Below are 16941 nucleotides of genomic sequence, written 5' to 3'. Positions count from 1 at the left end.
CCATGATATTTCATGGAATTTGTGTCTCTCACCTCAAACCCTTTATATGAGGTGAGTCACCGTTATGTGCGCTTTATTAAATCAGAAGGATACTCCTTGCAGTGACTTCCTAATGTAAGAAGTCTTTGTCTTTTGGGAGGCCGTCAGTTTAAATGTGTTGGATAAATCTTAACTTCTCACTCACTGTGTAATGTAGGCCAACTTTGAAGACCGGTTTGATGTGAAAATGCTTGAGAACTTGCTCAACTCCATTCCTACACCAGTCTGTCTGCAGAAGCTTTGTCCATGGCTTAAAAATGACGTGATCCCATTTGTGAGAAGGACTGTGCCTGCGGGACAGGTTAGTTCCCCTCTGTACTTCTTGATTCAGTTTTATTTTCTACATTACAGCCTTAAAGATTAAGTTGCGCTAACAACAGTTAGTTGTTTTAATTGTCTGTTTTAAAAGACACTCAGAGTTGGTTATTTCAATGATTCTCCATCTACAGTTTTATTTTTAAACAATTAATCTATTTCAGAAAATTCTTGCAAAATGGTTGGAGCAAGCAGCCAGGAACCTTGAATTAACTGATAAGGTAATACCAATGTAATTAACATGAAAAAGCCATTTTACATTCTCTCAATTGCGTAAAACATTGTTTTTAATTATGTATGATATTTTTTAAAGGCAAACTGGCCAGAAAATGGACTTCAACTGGCAGAGGTATTTTTCACCACAGACAAAACAGAAGAGTTGGGACTAGCATCATCTTGGCATTGGATTTCCTTGGTACGGTATAGTGAGGTTTCTCATAATTAAATAGTTCATTTATGTCAAAGTTTGTCTACTTGTACTTAGAGAAAGTATCTAGAAATATGTCCACTTCCTAAATTTTCAAATTTTTCAAATTTTTATATTCCTGTCTTTTGTGGTATATTTTTCAAATCCACAAAAAGGAAAATATGCTCATTTTTACTTTTCTGACATTTCTGTTACAGCTTCACCCTGTTTTAAGGCATTATCCTCCCTTGAACCATCCAGGACCTGAACAGGCGCTTTAAATAGGATGCAGGTGGTCCAAGCAGTGGCTCAGCACACTGTGCCACAGCACATGCCCCTCATTTTATTTTATTTTTTTAAGTCAAATTACAAAAATTCTGAGAGAGGGAGAGACAGAAGAGAGAGAGAGAGATCTTCCGCTGGTTTATTCTCCACATGGCTGCAACAGCTATGGCTTGGTCATGCCAAAGCCAGGAACCTGGAGTTTCATCCGGGTCTCCCTTGTGGATGCAGTGGCCTGAATACTTGGACCATCCTCCATTGCTTTCCTATGCGCATTAACAGGGATCTATATCACAAGTGGAGTAGCCAGGACTCGAACTGGAACCCAATGGGATGCTGGCACTGCAGATGGCAGCTTAACCCACTATGCCACAGCACCAGGCCCTCTACATTTCTTAAGTTCATTTCTTCTCCCCTTCAGGTTTCTGTAAACTAGAAAACATTTATTATATTGAAAAACATATATAATTCTTTTGTTTTATAAATAGTTTGTTGGGAGTGCTTAATTTAGGTAGTGAATTAATATAATCTGGGTTGCTTAATGACAGGGACATGTTCTGAGAAATGCATCATTAAGTGATCTTTATCATGCAGACATTGATTATACTTCCACAAACCTAGGTGGCATGGCCTACTGTACATCTAGGCTATAGGGTATTTATATATGGTATATTCTCTTGCTCTTTGGGTCTTGATGGACAAAATAACATGAGATTAAGTCAGGCATAAGAAAATTGCACTATCAAGACACCTGGTAAGCAGATGTGTGCAGCAGCTGCTGGCATAAGACAGCACACTGACAGTAAAGCTTTGTTATAAGTAGGAGTATACTCTGACATAATGACAAAAGTATAGTCTAGGCCACACATAAACCAGTGACACAGTTGTCCATTATCGAGTTTTATATACTGTAGATAATATGTGCTGATGTGCTATAAGTTTGTTTACACACCTGCATTGCCACAAACATGTGAGTAATAAGTTGAGCTGTGACCTTGTGACAGCTGTGACCTCACTGGGCCATAGGGGTTTTTCAGCTCCATTATAGATTGTTCAGCTGTCATATGTAGTCCATCGTTGACCACACTGTCAATATGTGGCTTGTGATTGTGTAGGGTTCAGGTGGTCTATTGATCGATTATTTCTATATTTTTCCATATCAGAGCTTTTTCCTATTGCTATGTAACAAGACTTTGTCTTTCTGCCAGCGCCGCGGCTCAATAGGCTAATCCTCCACCTAGCAGCACCGGCACACCAGGTTCTAGTCCTGGTCAGGTCGATGGATTCTTTCCCAGTTGCCCCTCTTCCAGGCCAACTCTCTGCTGTGGCCTGGGAAGGCAGTGGAGGATGGCCCAAGTGCTTGGGCCCTGCACCCCATGGGAGACCAGGAGAAGCACCTGGCTCCTGCCTTCGGATCAGCGCGGTGTGCCGGCCACAGCGCGCCAGCCGTGGCGGCCATTGGAGGGTGAACCAACGGCAAAAGGAAGACCTTTCTCTCTGTCTCTCTCTCTATCCACTCTGCCTGTCAAAAAAAAAAAAAGACTTTGTCTTTCATCAGTTTCAAAAGTTCTGTTTCTAGTATATAGGTGAGGCATGAGGATTGTCTGATAATTCTGTACCTGAGTATATTTGGGCTTTGACAAAGTACTATCAATATTATTTTTCTACTAAATTAAATTTACTTCAGAGGCAGAGAGAATGACAGATTGAGAGGGAACTCTATTTGTTGCTTTACTCCTCAAAAGCCACAATGGCCAGGGCCTAGATAGGTCAAAGCTGGAAGCTGGGAATGCAGTCCAGTTGGGTGGCAGAACCCAATTATTTAGCTATTATCACTGCCTCCCAGAGTCCACATTAATTGGAAACTAGAGTCAGGACCCACAGCCTAGCACTGAACAGAGGCACTCCTGTGTGAGATGCAGGATGTAGGTGTCTTAACCATTAGGCTGAACACCTGCCCCTCTATTTTTTTTTTTTTTTAAGGGAAACAAATTCTTTGAGATTCTGACCTATGTTAGTTTGTACCAGTTAACTTTAGTTAAAGTTCTACAAAATTTGAAGTATCAGTTGCCTTAGAATTGCAGGTTTCCTCTTAGTGTGTGTCGCTCCCCCTCTTCGTGGAGGAGCAACACAGGACCCTGCGCTGTTCTTTCGTCTGCTCGGCCCTCCCCGGGTTTGCTGCTGGTTCTTCCCGGGTTGGCTACTATCCCTTCCACCTCCGTGGAAGGGCAGTTCCCCCTGGCCGCATTCCCCACTTCCGCAGGGGAGCGGCACACCGCCGGCCGGCTTTCTCGGGGGGCTGCACGGGTGTTCCTTCAGCTAGATGTTCCCCTTAGATGTTCCCCATAGATGTTACTGGTGCATGCCGTCTCTCTCCTCCTTTATAGTCCTCCTCCGCCAATCCTAACTCGGCTGCCCACACGCCGAGTACGCTGCTCTCCTCCAATCAGGAGCAAGTCCTACAGTTTATTAGTTGAACTGGAGGCAGCTGTGCGGAAGCTGTTTACTTCTCTCCCAGCGCCATATTGTGGGAGAGCAGATGCATAGAATAAGTCCTAATTCCAGTAACTCAGTCTAGTCCGGTTTGCTCCCCACAGTGTGCATAGCCATGGTCACTTGTTTTTTTATTTGCAATAAGCCTGACTCTGTTTCTCACACTCTTATTTCATATCCTTAACGATTATCGCTTTTTTGTTTTAGAAGGATTATCAGGACACAGACGAGGTGCGTCAGTTACAGACTTTGGTCAATAACTTACGAGAGTTGATCACATTACATAGGAAATACAACTGCAAATTGGCCCTTTCTGATTTTGAGAAGGTAAAAGTTCATCAGAATTATGTTCATTGGATCCAGTTGTGGCTGGAGTTTTTATTTAAGCCATTCGTCTTTTCTATTATCCAGGAAAATGCAACCACCATAGTGTTCCGAATGTTTGATAAAGTGCTGGCCCCGGAACTCATTCCATCCATCTTAGAGAAGTTTATACGGGTTTACATGAGAGAGCACGACTTGCAAGAGGAGGAACTTCTCCTGCTGTACATAGAGGTGACTTTTTCTTTAGCTCTTGCTTTAGTCTTGGATCGCTGCGGCATTTCCCTGTGTTAAATGTTTAACTCCTGGGCTGGCGCTGTGGCGTAATGGGTGCTAGTCCCGGCTGCTCCACTTCTGATCCAATTCCCTGCTAATGTACCTGGGAAAGCAGTAGAGGATGGCCCAACTGCTTGGGCCCTTGCACCCATGGGGGAGACCTGGATGCAGCTCCTAGCTCCTGGCTTCAGCCTGGCCCAGTCCTGGTCATTGCTCCCATTTGGGAATTGAGCTCCCTCTCTCTCGTAACTATGACTTTGAAATAAATAAATTAAAAAAAAAAAAAAGTTTAACTCTGAAAGTGAATTATGGTCTACCCTTAGGACTTAGCATATGCTACTGATGAAGAGCGTGGGTTAATTCTGCTATTAACTGAGGATCTTGAGCAAATGGACTCAATATTAAGACTTTCTCCAAAGAGTATTGTGAAATAGTAGTATCCTGTGCTCAATGTTAGCAAATATTTTTCTGTAAACATGAATATGCTGCAATAATCTTATCTGTAGGTTCTTCAAGAATGTTTCTTCTTTTTTTTTTTTTAAAGATTTATTTATTTATTCGAAAGGTAGAGTTACAGAGAGGCAGAAACAGAGAGAGAGAGAGAGGACTTCCTTCTGCTGGTTGACTCCCGAAATGGCCACAGTGTCTGGAGCTAGGCCAATCCAAAGCTAGGAGCCAGGAGCTTCTTCTGGGTCTCCCACATGGGTGGGATCAGAAGTGGAGCAGCCAGGAATCAAACCGACGCCCATATGGATACTGGCACTGCAGGTGGTGACTTTAACTGCTACACCACAGTGCGGACCCCAAGAATGTTTCTTTCTTTGATGTGCCTTATCAACTGACAGTTAAAATTTTGGCAGTTTTGTATTTTTTGGCCATTGTTCAACATTCATGACTGATTAGAATAAGATTTTTGTTTTTTGTTTATTTTTACTTAAAGTTTGTTTGTTGGTATCTGTATGTGTTTACTTTTTTTAGTGAGTTTTTAATTTTTTAAAAAACATATATGTTTGTCTCTTAGGATTTACTAAAGAGATGTAGCTCAAAGTCCACGTCACTTTTTGAAACAGCATGGGAGGCGAAAGCCATGGCAGTGATTGGGTGTTTGTCTGACACAGACGTACGTACGGGGACCATCTGGGTTTTCCTTGGGAATACGGGAGCTGTCTTAAAGCTTTTCTTCAGATCATAAAGCAGCACATTTGTGTTAGGAGAGCTTGTGAAGTACAGGGAGAAGTAAAGAAACCACCCGTAATTCTGTTTTCTCTAATTATGAGAAGTAGAGTAAAAGTTTTCTCGTTCTCACCTCAGGAGGACCTCCACGGAAAACTGGATGCATCTCTTCAGTTTCTTCTGTGCTTAGACAAGCCTGGGGATATTTTTTTATGTTGTTAATAGGCCTTTATTTTGGCTTTACATTGTTAGTAGTCATCATTCTAAAATATGGATAAAATCATATTTTAAACAGAGACTGAGACAGAAAGAAAGAGATCTGTCCATTGGTTCACTCCTCAAATGCCTGCAATACCCAGGAGCCAGACTCCATCTGGGCCTCCCATGTGGGTGGCAGGAACCTCAGAAATACTGAGTAAATGGGACTTGAACCAGGCATTCTGAATTAGGACGCAGGCCTCCCTAGCAGGGACTTAACCTCCTGTACCACAACGCCTGTTCCTCAGATTGTTTTTGTGTGTGTGTGACAATTGGACGAAATATGTGCTTTTGTGGCCAGAAGGTGACTACAATGTGGTTGGTGTTGTACCTTTGCTGAATGGCAATGCCAGTAATGTACATGAAGTGTACCTCTGATTTCTGGTTGTTGTCCATGTGTGCTTCTCCTTGTAGCTCATATTTGATGCTGTGCTTAAGATCATGTATGCAGCCGTGGTTCCATGGAGTGCAGCTGTGGAGCAGCTGGTGAAAGAGCATCTAGAGATGGACCATCCCAAGTAAGAGTCATCCACCAGAGAGCTGTTTGTGCACTGCACACACGTTTTGAGATGACATTCTGTTAGGCATTTATGTCATGGACTGTGTCCCACGGCCTTCCGTAAACAGGGAAATCTATATTAATATCAATACTTGCTTTCAGAGTCAAGTTACTACAGGAGAGCTACAAGCTGATGGAGATGAAAAACCTTTTACGCGGCTATGGAATAAGGGAGGTGAACCTCCTAAACAACGAGGTGATGGTGAGCACACTTCCTCAGTCCGTGTCCTCCAGGCTGTTTCTAGGACGTTGTGGGAAGTTCGGGATCTTCTGTGTTGAGAGGTTAATAGAGCTGTGTTCTCCCATGCCTTTCTCTTGTTATATACAGTGTAGTAGGGTGTTCAGTTGCTTATGAATGTTAAGGACAACAGATAGTAAATAAAAAAGCTGAAAGAGAAGGGCAAGACGTCATGAGATTCAGGATAGAAATCATCCTGTAATTTTTCACACAATTGGGTCTTTTGCTTCATTATTTAAATTTTGTAGCTATACGCTCTTAAAAGAAATGATTTGTAGATTCTCTGAGATTTCCTGACGTGGAAATTTTTGTGTCTCTGTTTCAGAGGGTGGTCAGATACATTCTCAAACAAGATGTTCCATCTTCTTTGGACGATGCATTAAAGGTGGCCCAAGGATATAGGTTGTCTGATGATGAAATCTACAGCCTTAAAATTATTGACCTGATTGATAGAGAACAGGTATGTATGTATGCATGTTTTTTTTAAAAAAGATTTATTTTATTTATTGGAAATACAGGGTTACAGAGGAGTAGAGACAGAGAGAGAGGTCTTCCATCGCTCGTTCTCTCCCCAGATGGCCACAACGGCCAGAGCTGCACCTATCCAAAGCCAGGAGCTTCTTCTGGGTCTCCCACACAGGTGCAGGGGCCCAAGGACTTGGGCCATCTTCTACTGCTTTCTTAGGCCATAGCAGAGAGCTGGATCAGAAGTGGAGCAGCTGGGCCTCAAACTGGTGCCCATATGGGATGCCAGCGCTTCAGGCCAGGGCGTTAACCCGCTGTGGCACAGCGCCGGCCCCTGTATTTATTTTCAATTTGAGAAGCACAGAGACAGACAGATCTTCCATCTACTGGTTTACTCCCCTAATACCCAGAACAGCTGGGGCTGGGCCAGTCTGAAACCAGAAGTCTGGGACTCACTCTGAGTCTCCCATGTGGTGGCAAGCGCCCAGGCACTCCCAGAGTGTGCATTGACAAGGTGCCTGATCAGAAGCAGAGGAGCTGGGACTCGAATCAGGCTCCAGTATGGGATGCAAGCATCTTAAGCAGCATCTTAACCACTGTGCCTAATACCTGCCCCCTTTATGGTACTGTTAAGGGTCTTCTTATAAAAAAAATTATTTTAAGAGAGTTACAGAGAGAGATAGAGATCTTACGTCTGCTGGTTCACTCCCCACATGGCTGCAGCAGCCAGGGCTGGGCCAGACTGAAGCCAGGAGTCAGGTGCTTCTTCCAGGTCTCCCATGTGGGTACAGGGGTCCTAGCAATTTCCCAGACATATTAGCAGGGAGCTGGATGAGAAGTGGAGCAGCTGGGACTCAAACTGGCACCCATATGGGATGCCATTGTTGTAGGTGGCAGCTTAACCTGCTACTCTGTCACCATGTCAGCCCCAAGAGTCTTTACTTTTTATATAGCTTTATAACAGTAGGTGTGCCTAAGACATAAGCTAATCTTCAGTACCTAGGGTTACATTTAAACTTTATTTTATTTGCTTTTGTCAAAATGGAATTTTCAGATTTTAAAAATATCAAATCATAATCTTTTCCAAAATGATGCCTTTTCATCTTTAAATAGAAAAGAAAGAGGTTGAGTCCAGACTGTCCTTTTGCAGGTCCCAGCTGTCTTTACTTCCTTTCCAACATTGTTTTTAGGGTGAAGACTGCCTCCTTCTGTTGAGGTCTTTGCCGCCTGCCGAAGCAGAGAAAACTGCTGAGAGAGTCATCATATGGGCTCGGCTGGCATTGCAAGAAGAACCGGATCATTCCCAAGAGGTGAGATTTTCACCAAATAAAATGTGAGTTAGCCCAGTTTTTATGGATTACTCAGTAAGATGGAAAAGACTTTCAGATAAGACCTACTTTCTCCCTGCTAGAGTACACATTGCTGTGTGATTTTACTCCACAGGAAGAAACCAAATATGGCTGCCTTGGAGCAGTTGCTGCAGACCAACAGTGAATGACCCACTGTCTGCAGATTAGAAGGATTTATTGCTATAGCTGTTGTACATAATGTCTTGCAACAGTGTCTTGTTAAAAATAATCATGTTGAGCCGGCGCCGCGGCTCACTAGGCTAATCCTCCGCCTTGCGGCGCAGGCACACCAGGTTCTAGTCCCGGTCGGGGCGCCGGATTCTGTCCCGGTAGCCCCTCTTCCAGGCCAGCTCTCTGCTGTGGCCCGGGAGTGCAGTGGAGGATGGCCCAGGTGCTTGGGCCCTGCACCCCATGGGAGACCAGGAGAAGTACCTGGCTCCTGCCATCGGATCAGCACGGTGCGCCAGCCGCAGTGCGCCGGCCGCGGCGGCCATTGGAGGGTGAACCAACGGCAAAGGAAGACCTTTCTCTCTGTCTCTCTCCTACTGTCCACTCTGCCTGTCAAAAATAAATAAATAAAAATTAAAAAAAAAAATCATGTTGCACACAGAGCCAATGTGTTTCCAAATAATCTCAACGCATTAAAACTTAGAAATGATTTCAAGACAGCTAGTTTACTGGTTTTTGTTTTTGTTTTAAAGATGTTTTAATTTGAAAGGCAAAGTTACAGAGAGAGAAGGATGGACAGATATCTTTCATCTCCTGTTTAACTCCTCAAATGATTGCAACAGCCAGGACTATGCCACACTGAAGCAAGGAGCCTGGAACTCAATCTGAGTCTCCCATGTGGGTGACAGGGTGCCATGCTCTGTTGCTTTCCCAGGCACATTAGCAGAGAGCTGGATCAGAAGTGGAGTAGTTGGGACTCAAACTGGTGCTCTGATATGGGATGCTGGCCTCCCAGGCAGCTGTGTAACCCGCTATGCTGCAACACTGGCCCTGGTGTACAACGCTTAGCTGCTAGGCAAACACCTACTCCCAACAGTGCTGCTGCTGCTGCTGCAGCTTTTTTTTTTTTTTTTTTTTTAAGATTTATTTTATTTGTTTGAAAGGTAGAGTTACAGAGAGATGGAGAGGCAAAGAAAGATCTTCCATCTATTGATGGCCAAGGTTGGGCCAGACCAAGGTGAGTAGCTTCTTCTGGGTCTCCCACATGGATTCAGTTGTCCAAGCACTTAGGCCATCTTCTGTTGCTTTCCCAGTTGCATTAGCTGGGAGCTGGATGAGAAGTGGAGCAGCTGGGACTTAAACCAGTGCCCACATGGGGTGTGGGCATCACAGGTGACGGCTTCGTGCTATGCCACATGGTGACCCCCAATAGTCTTTTTTTTTTTTTTTTGGACAGGCAGAATAAGACAGAGAGAGAGACAGAAAGAAAGGTCTTCCTTTTTCCATTGGTTCACCCCCCAAATGACCGCCACAGCCGGCACACTGTGCCAATCCGAAGCCAGGAGCCAGGTGCTTCCTCCTGGTCTCTCATGCAGGTGCAGGGCCCAAGCACTTGGGCCATCCTCCACTGCCTTCCCAGGCCACAGCAGAGAGCTGGACTGGAAGAGGAGCAACCAGGTCAGAACCAGCGCCCCACTGGGACTAGAACCCAGAGTACTGGCACTGCAGGCGGAGGATTGGCCTAGTGAGCCGCAGCGCCGGCCCAGTCTGCTTCTTAACTAGCGTCTTGCACTGCTCCTGTCGTGTATATTTGAGTATTTTCATGGGTTAGCCATCTAGAAAGCATGTTGCATGCTCGATGTCTTTTAAAACCTCTCTTTTTTCTTTCTTTTTAAAATACTTTTTTCAGTAAGCATTGAAAGATAGTGATTATTTATTAAATTTTCTCTAAGCTATGTATTAGACTTCTTAACTTGCTTCTTTTTAACTTTTCCTTGGAACTTTTCCAGATATTTTCAAATAATAAATAAATTTTAAAAAGGAGTAGGAGTTTATCATAGTGCAGTTGAAGAGTTACTTGAAATATTTGCATATTTTATGATATTTCTAAATTACACATCCAAAAACTCACACTGGTGTTTTTCATATTTAGCCTAAGACTCATTTATGACCCATTTTTCAGCTACCCAACTCCTTCTCACATGGACCACTCATTTTTTAAAGCATTTTTAGGAGGTTGTGGTATAGTGGATTAAGCCCACACTTGTAATGTTGACATCCATATCAGAGTGCTGTTTGAGTCCCAGCTGCTCTGCTTCCAATCTAGCTTTCTGCTAATGCACCTGGGAGGGCAGTGGAAGATGGCCAACTGCTTTGGCCCCTGCCACCATGCCACCATGCCAGAGACCAGGACAGAGTTCTAGGCTCCTGGTTTCTGCCTGGCCCAATACAGCTGTTAGGGGCATTTGGAGAGTGAAACAGAAATGAAATATTTCCTTTCCCCTGCCCCCTCTCTCTGTTGTATGCCTTTCAAATAAATCAGTTTTTGTTTTGTTTTGTTTTGTTTTTATAAAAAAGGCATTTTGGGCCGGTGCCGGGGCTCACTTGGCTAATCCGCCTGCGGCGCTGGCACCCCGGGTTCTAATCTTGGTTGGGGCGCCAGATTCTGTCCCGGTTGCTCCTCTTCCAGTCCAGCTGTCTGATGTGGCCTGGGAGTACAGTGGAGGATGGCCCAGGTGCTTGGGCCCTGCACCTGCACGGGAGACCAGGTGGAAGCACCTGGCTCCTGCCTTCAGATCGACGAAGCGCGCCGGCTGTGGCGGTCATTTGGGGGGTGAACCAACGGAAAAAGGAAGACCTCTCTCTCTCTCTCACTGTCTAACTCTGCCTGTCCAAAAAAAAAGGCATTTTGGTTTTTCCCCCTTGGTTGCATGGTTTTTATTTTCTTGTCTGTATTTGTACAAAAGTGGTTGCTTAAAGGAGGTAGATCTCATTTTGCATTTCTTCCCCTTAGGACAAGGTCTGGAGAATGTCCGTAGCGAAGACGTCAGTGGACATTCTGAAAATGCTGTGTGACATTCAGAAAGGTAGCTTCTGTGTCTGTGCCCCTTCTTATGTTCCAGAGCTCATCCTCTTAGGAGGGCCACAGTCCTTGTGCCTCTGCGTGTCTGTATTGATCTTACCCATTTCCTTCATGAAAAGTCTGTCTTGTTCTATCAGTAGTAAAAGCACAGAATTGTGTAAGCCTCACCTCACCATTCGTTCATATGCTTCAGCAAGCTGTTTACTGCTAGGTGTGTTTGGTGCCTTGTGCTTACCACATATTCTCAGTGATCCGTTGGTTGTGATAGGGGCAAGAACCCATTTAAACTTCAAACTTAAAATAGTTCAGAAAGTATCTGTCTTGGAGGAACAAAGCTACAGCTTATTTTAGAATAATTACCATTTCTTATAACCCATAAACTTCCCTTTTCTACCACCAGAAGGAACAATTAGATTTCTCTTTTCAAATTACTGTTTCTGTACTTAAATTATCTTAGGTCAGCATTTAAAAAGAGCCACAGAGACCAGGGAGTGCAGTGGAGGATGGCCCAGGTGCTTGGGCCCTGCACCCCATGGGAGACCAGGAAAAGCACCTGGCTCCTGGCTCCTGCCATCGGATCAGCGCGGTGCGCCGGCCGCAGCGCGCCAGCCACGGCGGCCATTGGAGGGTGAACCAACGGCAAAGGAAGACCTTTCTCTCTCTGTCTCTCTCTCTCTCACTGTCCACTCTGCCTGTCCAAAAAAAAAAGAGCCACAGAGATTTGACATTAGAGAACCAAATCTCATTCATATTTTGGCTCTTTAAAATTCTGGTAATACGGTACATTAGTCTGTTTTCTATAGCCAAGACTGGGTAATTTATAAGGAATAGGGCTTATTTAAAGCTGTGGTCCTGGAGGCTGAGGAAGGCCAAGAGCATGGTGCCAGCATCTGGTGAGGGCCTTCTTCCTGTGTCACAGTCACCATGGCAGAGGGCATCCCATGGGGAGATAGAGCAAGCTTGCTCCACAGACTACTCCTTTACCCATCATTAATTCACTGGGCAGAGGCCCCCTGATCCAGTCACTTCCCCAGTGTCCCACCTCCAAATAACATTAATGTATGAATTTGTGTATTAAGTTTCCTGTAAATGAAATCCAGCCTGTGGGAATGTTACATCTGCTATAACTTAGAATTCTAATTACAGACAATCCGCAGAAGAAGGATGAATGGGAAGAAATCTTGAAACTATTTAAAATGGCTGCTAGCTTACAGGTAAAGATGTTTTGCTACATTGCATGTTAATGCTTTTGACTAAGAGGTCTCTCAGTATTTCTGCATTAGCCTTCAACAATTTCACCTCCTGGTTTCCATTCTCTCAGCAGTTTTATTTTATTTAAAGATTATTATGTAGTTATTTGAATGGCAGAGAGGGAGAGAGAAAGAGAAAGAGGTATCTTCCATTCCGTGGTTCACTTCCTGTATGGCTGAAACTGCCATGCAAGCACTTGGGCCATTTTCCAGTCACAGTGTGCCGCTTCCCAGGCACATTAGCAGGAAGCTGAACCCGAGGCGTGGCAGCGGGGACTTGAACCTGCACTCTGATACAGGATGCCAGCATCTCAAGCTACAATGCCAGCTTCTCTCAGCAGCTTTATTGAGATATAATTCATATTCCATATAATTCATCCTTTAAAAAGAGTGATTCAGTGATTTTTTATATTGCATTAAGTTTTTTAAGTTGTGGGAAATAAATAAAATTTTCCCTTGTAATGATTTTTCTGTGTTCAGTTCAGTGGCATTAATTATTTTTGCTACTTTTTCATCACCCCCAGCAGAAGCTGTAGGTACTGGATGGTAAGTCCCCACTCCTCTCTTGTCTTATCCCGTGGTGACATTTAGTCTACTTTCTGTCTCTACAAATTTGCCTATCTCAACTATTTCATGTTAAGTGGAGTGTAATAAATATGCCTATGTCTAGCCAAAAAATCTGAGATTCATTGTAATAAGTAAGTGCTCTCTTGGCGAGAACATCTAGGGAGTGAACTTATATTAACTTTTCCATGTTTTTCTTAGATTTGAATACGAAAAGCATTCTTTTACAGATTTATTTATTTATTTATTTATTTATTTGAAAGGCAAAGTTACAGAGATAGATCTCCCATACTAGGTTCACTCCCCAAGTGGCTGCAACAGCTAGGGCTGGGCCAGGATGACTTTAGGAGCCAGGAGCTCCTTCCAGGTCTCCCATGTGTGTGGCAGGGGCCCAGCTACTTGTGCCATCTTCTGCTGTTTTCCCAAGCCCATTAGCAGGGAGCTGGATCAGAAGTAGAGCAGCTGGGACATGAACTGGCACTCATCCCGGATGCTGGCATCAGGTGACAGCTTAACCCATGATGGCACAACACCGGCCCCAGTTAAAAGCATTTTTAAGCCGGCGCCGTGGCTCAATAGGCTAATCCTCCACCTTGCGGCGCCGGCACACCGGGTTCTAGTCCCGGTCGGGGCACCGGATTCTGTCCCGGTAGCCCCTCTTCCAGGCCAGCTCTCTGCTATGGCCAGGGAGTGCAGTGGAGGATGGCCCAGGTGCTTGGGCCCTGCACCCCATGGGAGACCAGGAAAAGCACCTGGCTCCTGGCTCCTGCCAGGATCAGCGCGGTGCGCCGGCTGCAGCGCAGCGGCCATTGGAGGGTGAACCAACGGCAAAGGAAGACCTTTCTCTCTCTGTCTCTCTCTCACTGTCCACTCTGCCTGTCAAAAAAAAAAAAAAAAAAAAAAAAAAGCATTTTTAAAGTGTTGTTTTTAATCCAGAAAAAGTCATGTACATTTATCATATACCCAGTTATTGAGCATTGATTGGGCTAAGTCTGGTGTGTATCCATAATCACATCGGGCTCACAGGTAGCTCCTATCCTCATTCTACAATCGAGGAATCAGAACCTCAGTAAGCTTGGGTAGCTTGGCCTGATCTCACAGCGGATCACTGGATCTGCTACTCACACCCTGGTATGATTTCAACACCTGTACTATTCTGTTAAATGCTGTCTCACTAGCATTGTAGAGATAAAATAAGATTACTAAAGATAAAAACTACGAGGCCGGCACCATGGCGCAGTGGGTTAATCCTCCACCTGCAGTGCCAGCATCCCATGTGGGCGCTGGTTCTGGTCCCGGCTGCTCCTCTTCCCATCCAGCTCTCTGTTGTGGCCTGAGAAAGCAATGGAAGATGACCCAAGTGCTTGGGCCCCTGCACCCGCATGTGAGACCACGAAGAAACTCCTGGCTCTTGGCTTCAGTTCAGCGTAGCTCTGGCCGTTGTGGCCATTTGGAGAGTGAACCAATGGAAGGAAGACCTTTCTCTCTCTCTCTGTCTGTAACTCTACCTCTCAAATAAATAAATAAAATATTAAAAAAAAATAAAAACTACATGCCCTGTAAAACTTAGGATATCTGTTGACTGTGCCTAGAAACTGCTTTCCTTTGGGAAAAGATAGATGTTGAAGGAAGGTAAACCTTTGGTGATCTCTTTAAAAAGAAGACATTTAATCGTTTTTTTAGATATTTATTTAATTGAAAGTCAGGGTTACGGAGAGAGGGAGAGTCAGAGAAAGGACTTCTATGTGCTGGTCCGCCACCCGAGTGGCTCCCATGGCTCAGGGTTGAGCCAGGCTGCTTGAGGAGTGAACCAGCAGATAAAAGACCTCTCTCTTCCTCTCTCCCACCTACTCTCTCTCTGTTTTTGAACTCTGCCTTTCAAATAAATAAAATAAATATTTTTTAAAAAAGATTGTATTTATTTGAAAAGCAATTACAAAGAGAGGGAGAGCGAGATCTTCCATCCACTAGTTCATTCCCCAAAGGGCCAAAACGGCTAGGGCTGGGCCTGGGCCTGGCCAAAGTCAGGAGCCAGGAGCTCCATTTGGGTGTCTCATGTGGGTGCAGGGATCCAAGCACTCGGGCCATCTTCTGCTGCCTTCCTAGGTGCATTAGCAGGGAGTTGGATCAGAAGTGGTGCAGTCGGGACTCCAATCAGAGCTCCAATGTGGGATGTGACATTGTAGCCAGTTGCTTAACCCACTTGTATAATGCTGGTCCCTGTAACCACTTTTTTGTGTACCCTTCCAGTGGGAGTCTGGTTACCCAAGTGTAGGCATTTCTGTGGTTGCTAGTAAAGAGGGTACTGTGGCATAAATACATAAATAAAGTCATCAACAGCTTGTTTATAATGAATGTCACCAATGAGCTGTCATACTGATTATTGTAAATACATATTTCTGCATGATATGGGCTCCTCAGAGAAAGATCATTAATATCTTTTGGAGAAGAGACTCAGTTTAAAAATTATATAACTCTTGGCCGGCGCCTCAGCTCACTAGGCTAATCCTCCGCCTTGCGGCGCAGGCACACCAGGTTCTAGTCCCGGTTGGGGTGCCGGATTCTGTCCCAGTTGCCCCTCTTCCAGGCCAGCTCTCTGCTGTGGCCAGGGAAGTGCAGTGGAGGATGGCCCAAGTGCTTGGGCCCTGCACCCCATGGGAGACCAGGATAAGTACCTGGCTCCTGCCATCGGATCAGCGCGGTGCGCCGGCCGCAGCGTGCCGGCCGCGGCGGCCATTGGAGGGTGAGCCAACGGCAAAGGAAGACCTTTCTCTCTGTCTCTCTCTCACTGTCTGTCCACTCTGCCTGTCAAAAAATAAATAAATAAATAAAAAATAAAAACAAAAGGGGGTTCCCAGACCAGAAGCACCCTTGTCTCCTGGAAGCTTCTTGAAGACAAAACAATCTTAGATCCCATTAAAAAAAATTATATAACTCTTAAAGATTTATTTATTTATTTGAAAGGCAGAGAGAGAGAGAGAGAGAGAGAGAGAGGTCTTCCATCAGCTGGCTCACTCCCCAAATGGCTTATTGGCCAGAGCTTGGCTGATGTGAAGCTAGGAGCCAGGAGCTTCTTCCTGGTCTCCCACGTGGGTGCAGGGGCCCAAGGACTTGGGCCATCTTCTACTGCTTTTGCAGGCACATTAGCAGAGAGCTGGAACGGAAGTGGAGCAGCCAGGACTCAAACTGGCGCCCATATGGGATGCTGGTGCTGCAGGCCAGGGCTTTAATCTGCTAAGCCACATTGCTAGTCCCTAAAATTATATAACATTTTTTAAAAGTTTTTTAGCATTTATTCAGTGAAAGAAATGTACAGGAAAGTGAGGAATTTATTTAGGGTAGAAAGAAATCTAGTAGTGTAAGCTGGGTCCATACCTGGCAGAGAGCAGGCTGGGAGCCACGTGGAGGAAAGCTTGCAGTTAGGAGCAGCCACAGGTAGTGAGCGCAGGCAGGAAAGCAGAGGCCATGGTGGCGTTTTTTGTAAGAATTGACTCCACCATAGATTGTGTGTAATGCAGGTATGAAAACTAATTCGTAATGGCAGGAGAAAGGGGAACTATGTAGTGTTAATTGGGGAAGGTAATTATGAAATTATACAATGCAGCTATCAAATGCTAATAAAAGAAACTGAAAGGAAATACCAAGAAAATTACCCATGTTTATTAGATTAAGTTCTTTTCAGTGAAGTGGGGGGCAGTTTTGTGTCCAAGGGATATTGGTCATTTCTGGACAGAGATCTTCCATCTGCTGTTTCACTCCCCAAATAGCCGCCGTACCAGCGCAGCCAAGTCTGGGATCCTGGAACTCCATCTGGGTCTTCCTCATGGTGGCAGGGATGCAAATACTTGAATCAACCCTGCTGCCTCTGCAGGTGCATCTTAGGAAGAAGTTAGATTGGAAGTGGGGATAGGACTTGAACCCA

The 16941-nt window shown here is 44.8% G+C and overlaps 1 protein-coding gene across 1 annotated transcript in view; it reads left to right on the top strand.

Moving 5' to 3' along the window:
• The window catches only part of KNTC1 (kinetochore associated 1), a 97666-nt gene that overhangs the window by 37730 nt on the left and 42995 nt on the right, over window positions 1-16941 (top strand). Inside the window, exons 22-33 of the mRNA XM_008250528.5 lie at window positions 197-340; window positions 519-575; window positions 668-769; window positions 3743-3862; window positions 3947-4090; window positions 5154-5252; window positions 5978-6081; window positions 6225-6324; window positions 6686-6820; window positions 8016-8135; window positions 11137-11209; window positions 12352-12419. Of these exons, the coding sequence (XP_008248750.3) occupies window positions 197-340; window positions 519-575; window positions 668-769; window positions 3743-3862; window positions 3947-4090; window positions 5154-5252; window positions 5978-6081; window positions 6225-6324; window positions 6686-6820; window positions 8016-8135; window positions 11137-11209; window positions 12352-12419 (1266 nt within the window). The remainder of the gene's footprint in view (window positions 1-196; window positions 341-518; window positions 576-667; window positions 770-3742; window positions 3863-3946; window positions 4091-5153; window positions 5253-5977; window positions 6082-6224; window positions 6325-6685; window positions 6821-8015; window positions 8136-11136; window positions 11210-12351; window positions 12420-16941) is intronic.

The sequence above is a fragment of the Oryctolagus cuniculus genome, chromosome 21 (assembly GCF_051225735.1).
Source record: "Oryctolagus cuniculus isolate XC-2025 breed Fujian yellow rabbit chromosome 21, ASM5122573v1, whole genome shotgun sequence".
Classification (NCBI taxonomy): Eukaryota; Metazoa; Chordata; class Mammalia; order Lagomorpha; family Leporidae; genus Oryctolagus; species Oryctolagus cuniculus.
Note: the sequence above shows the minus strand (reverse complement) of the source record. Positions and strands in the feature narration are given on the sequence as shown.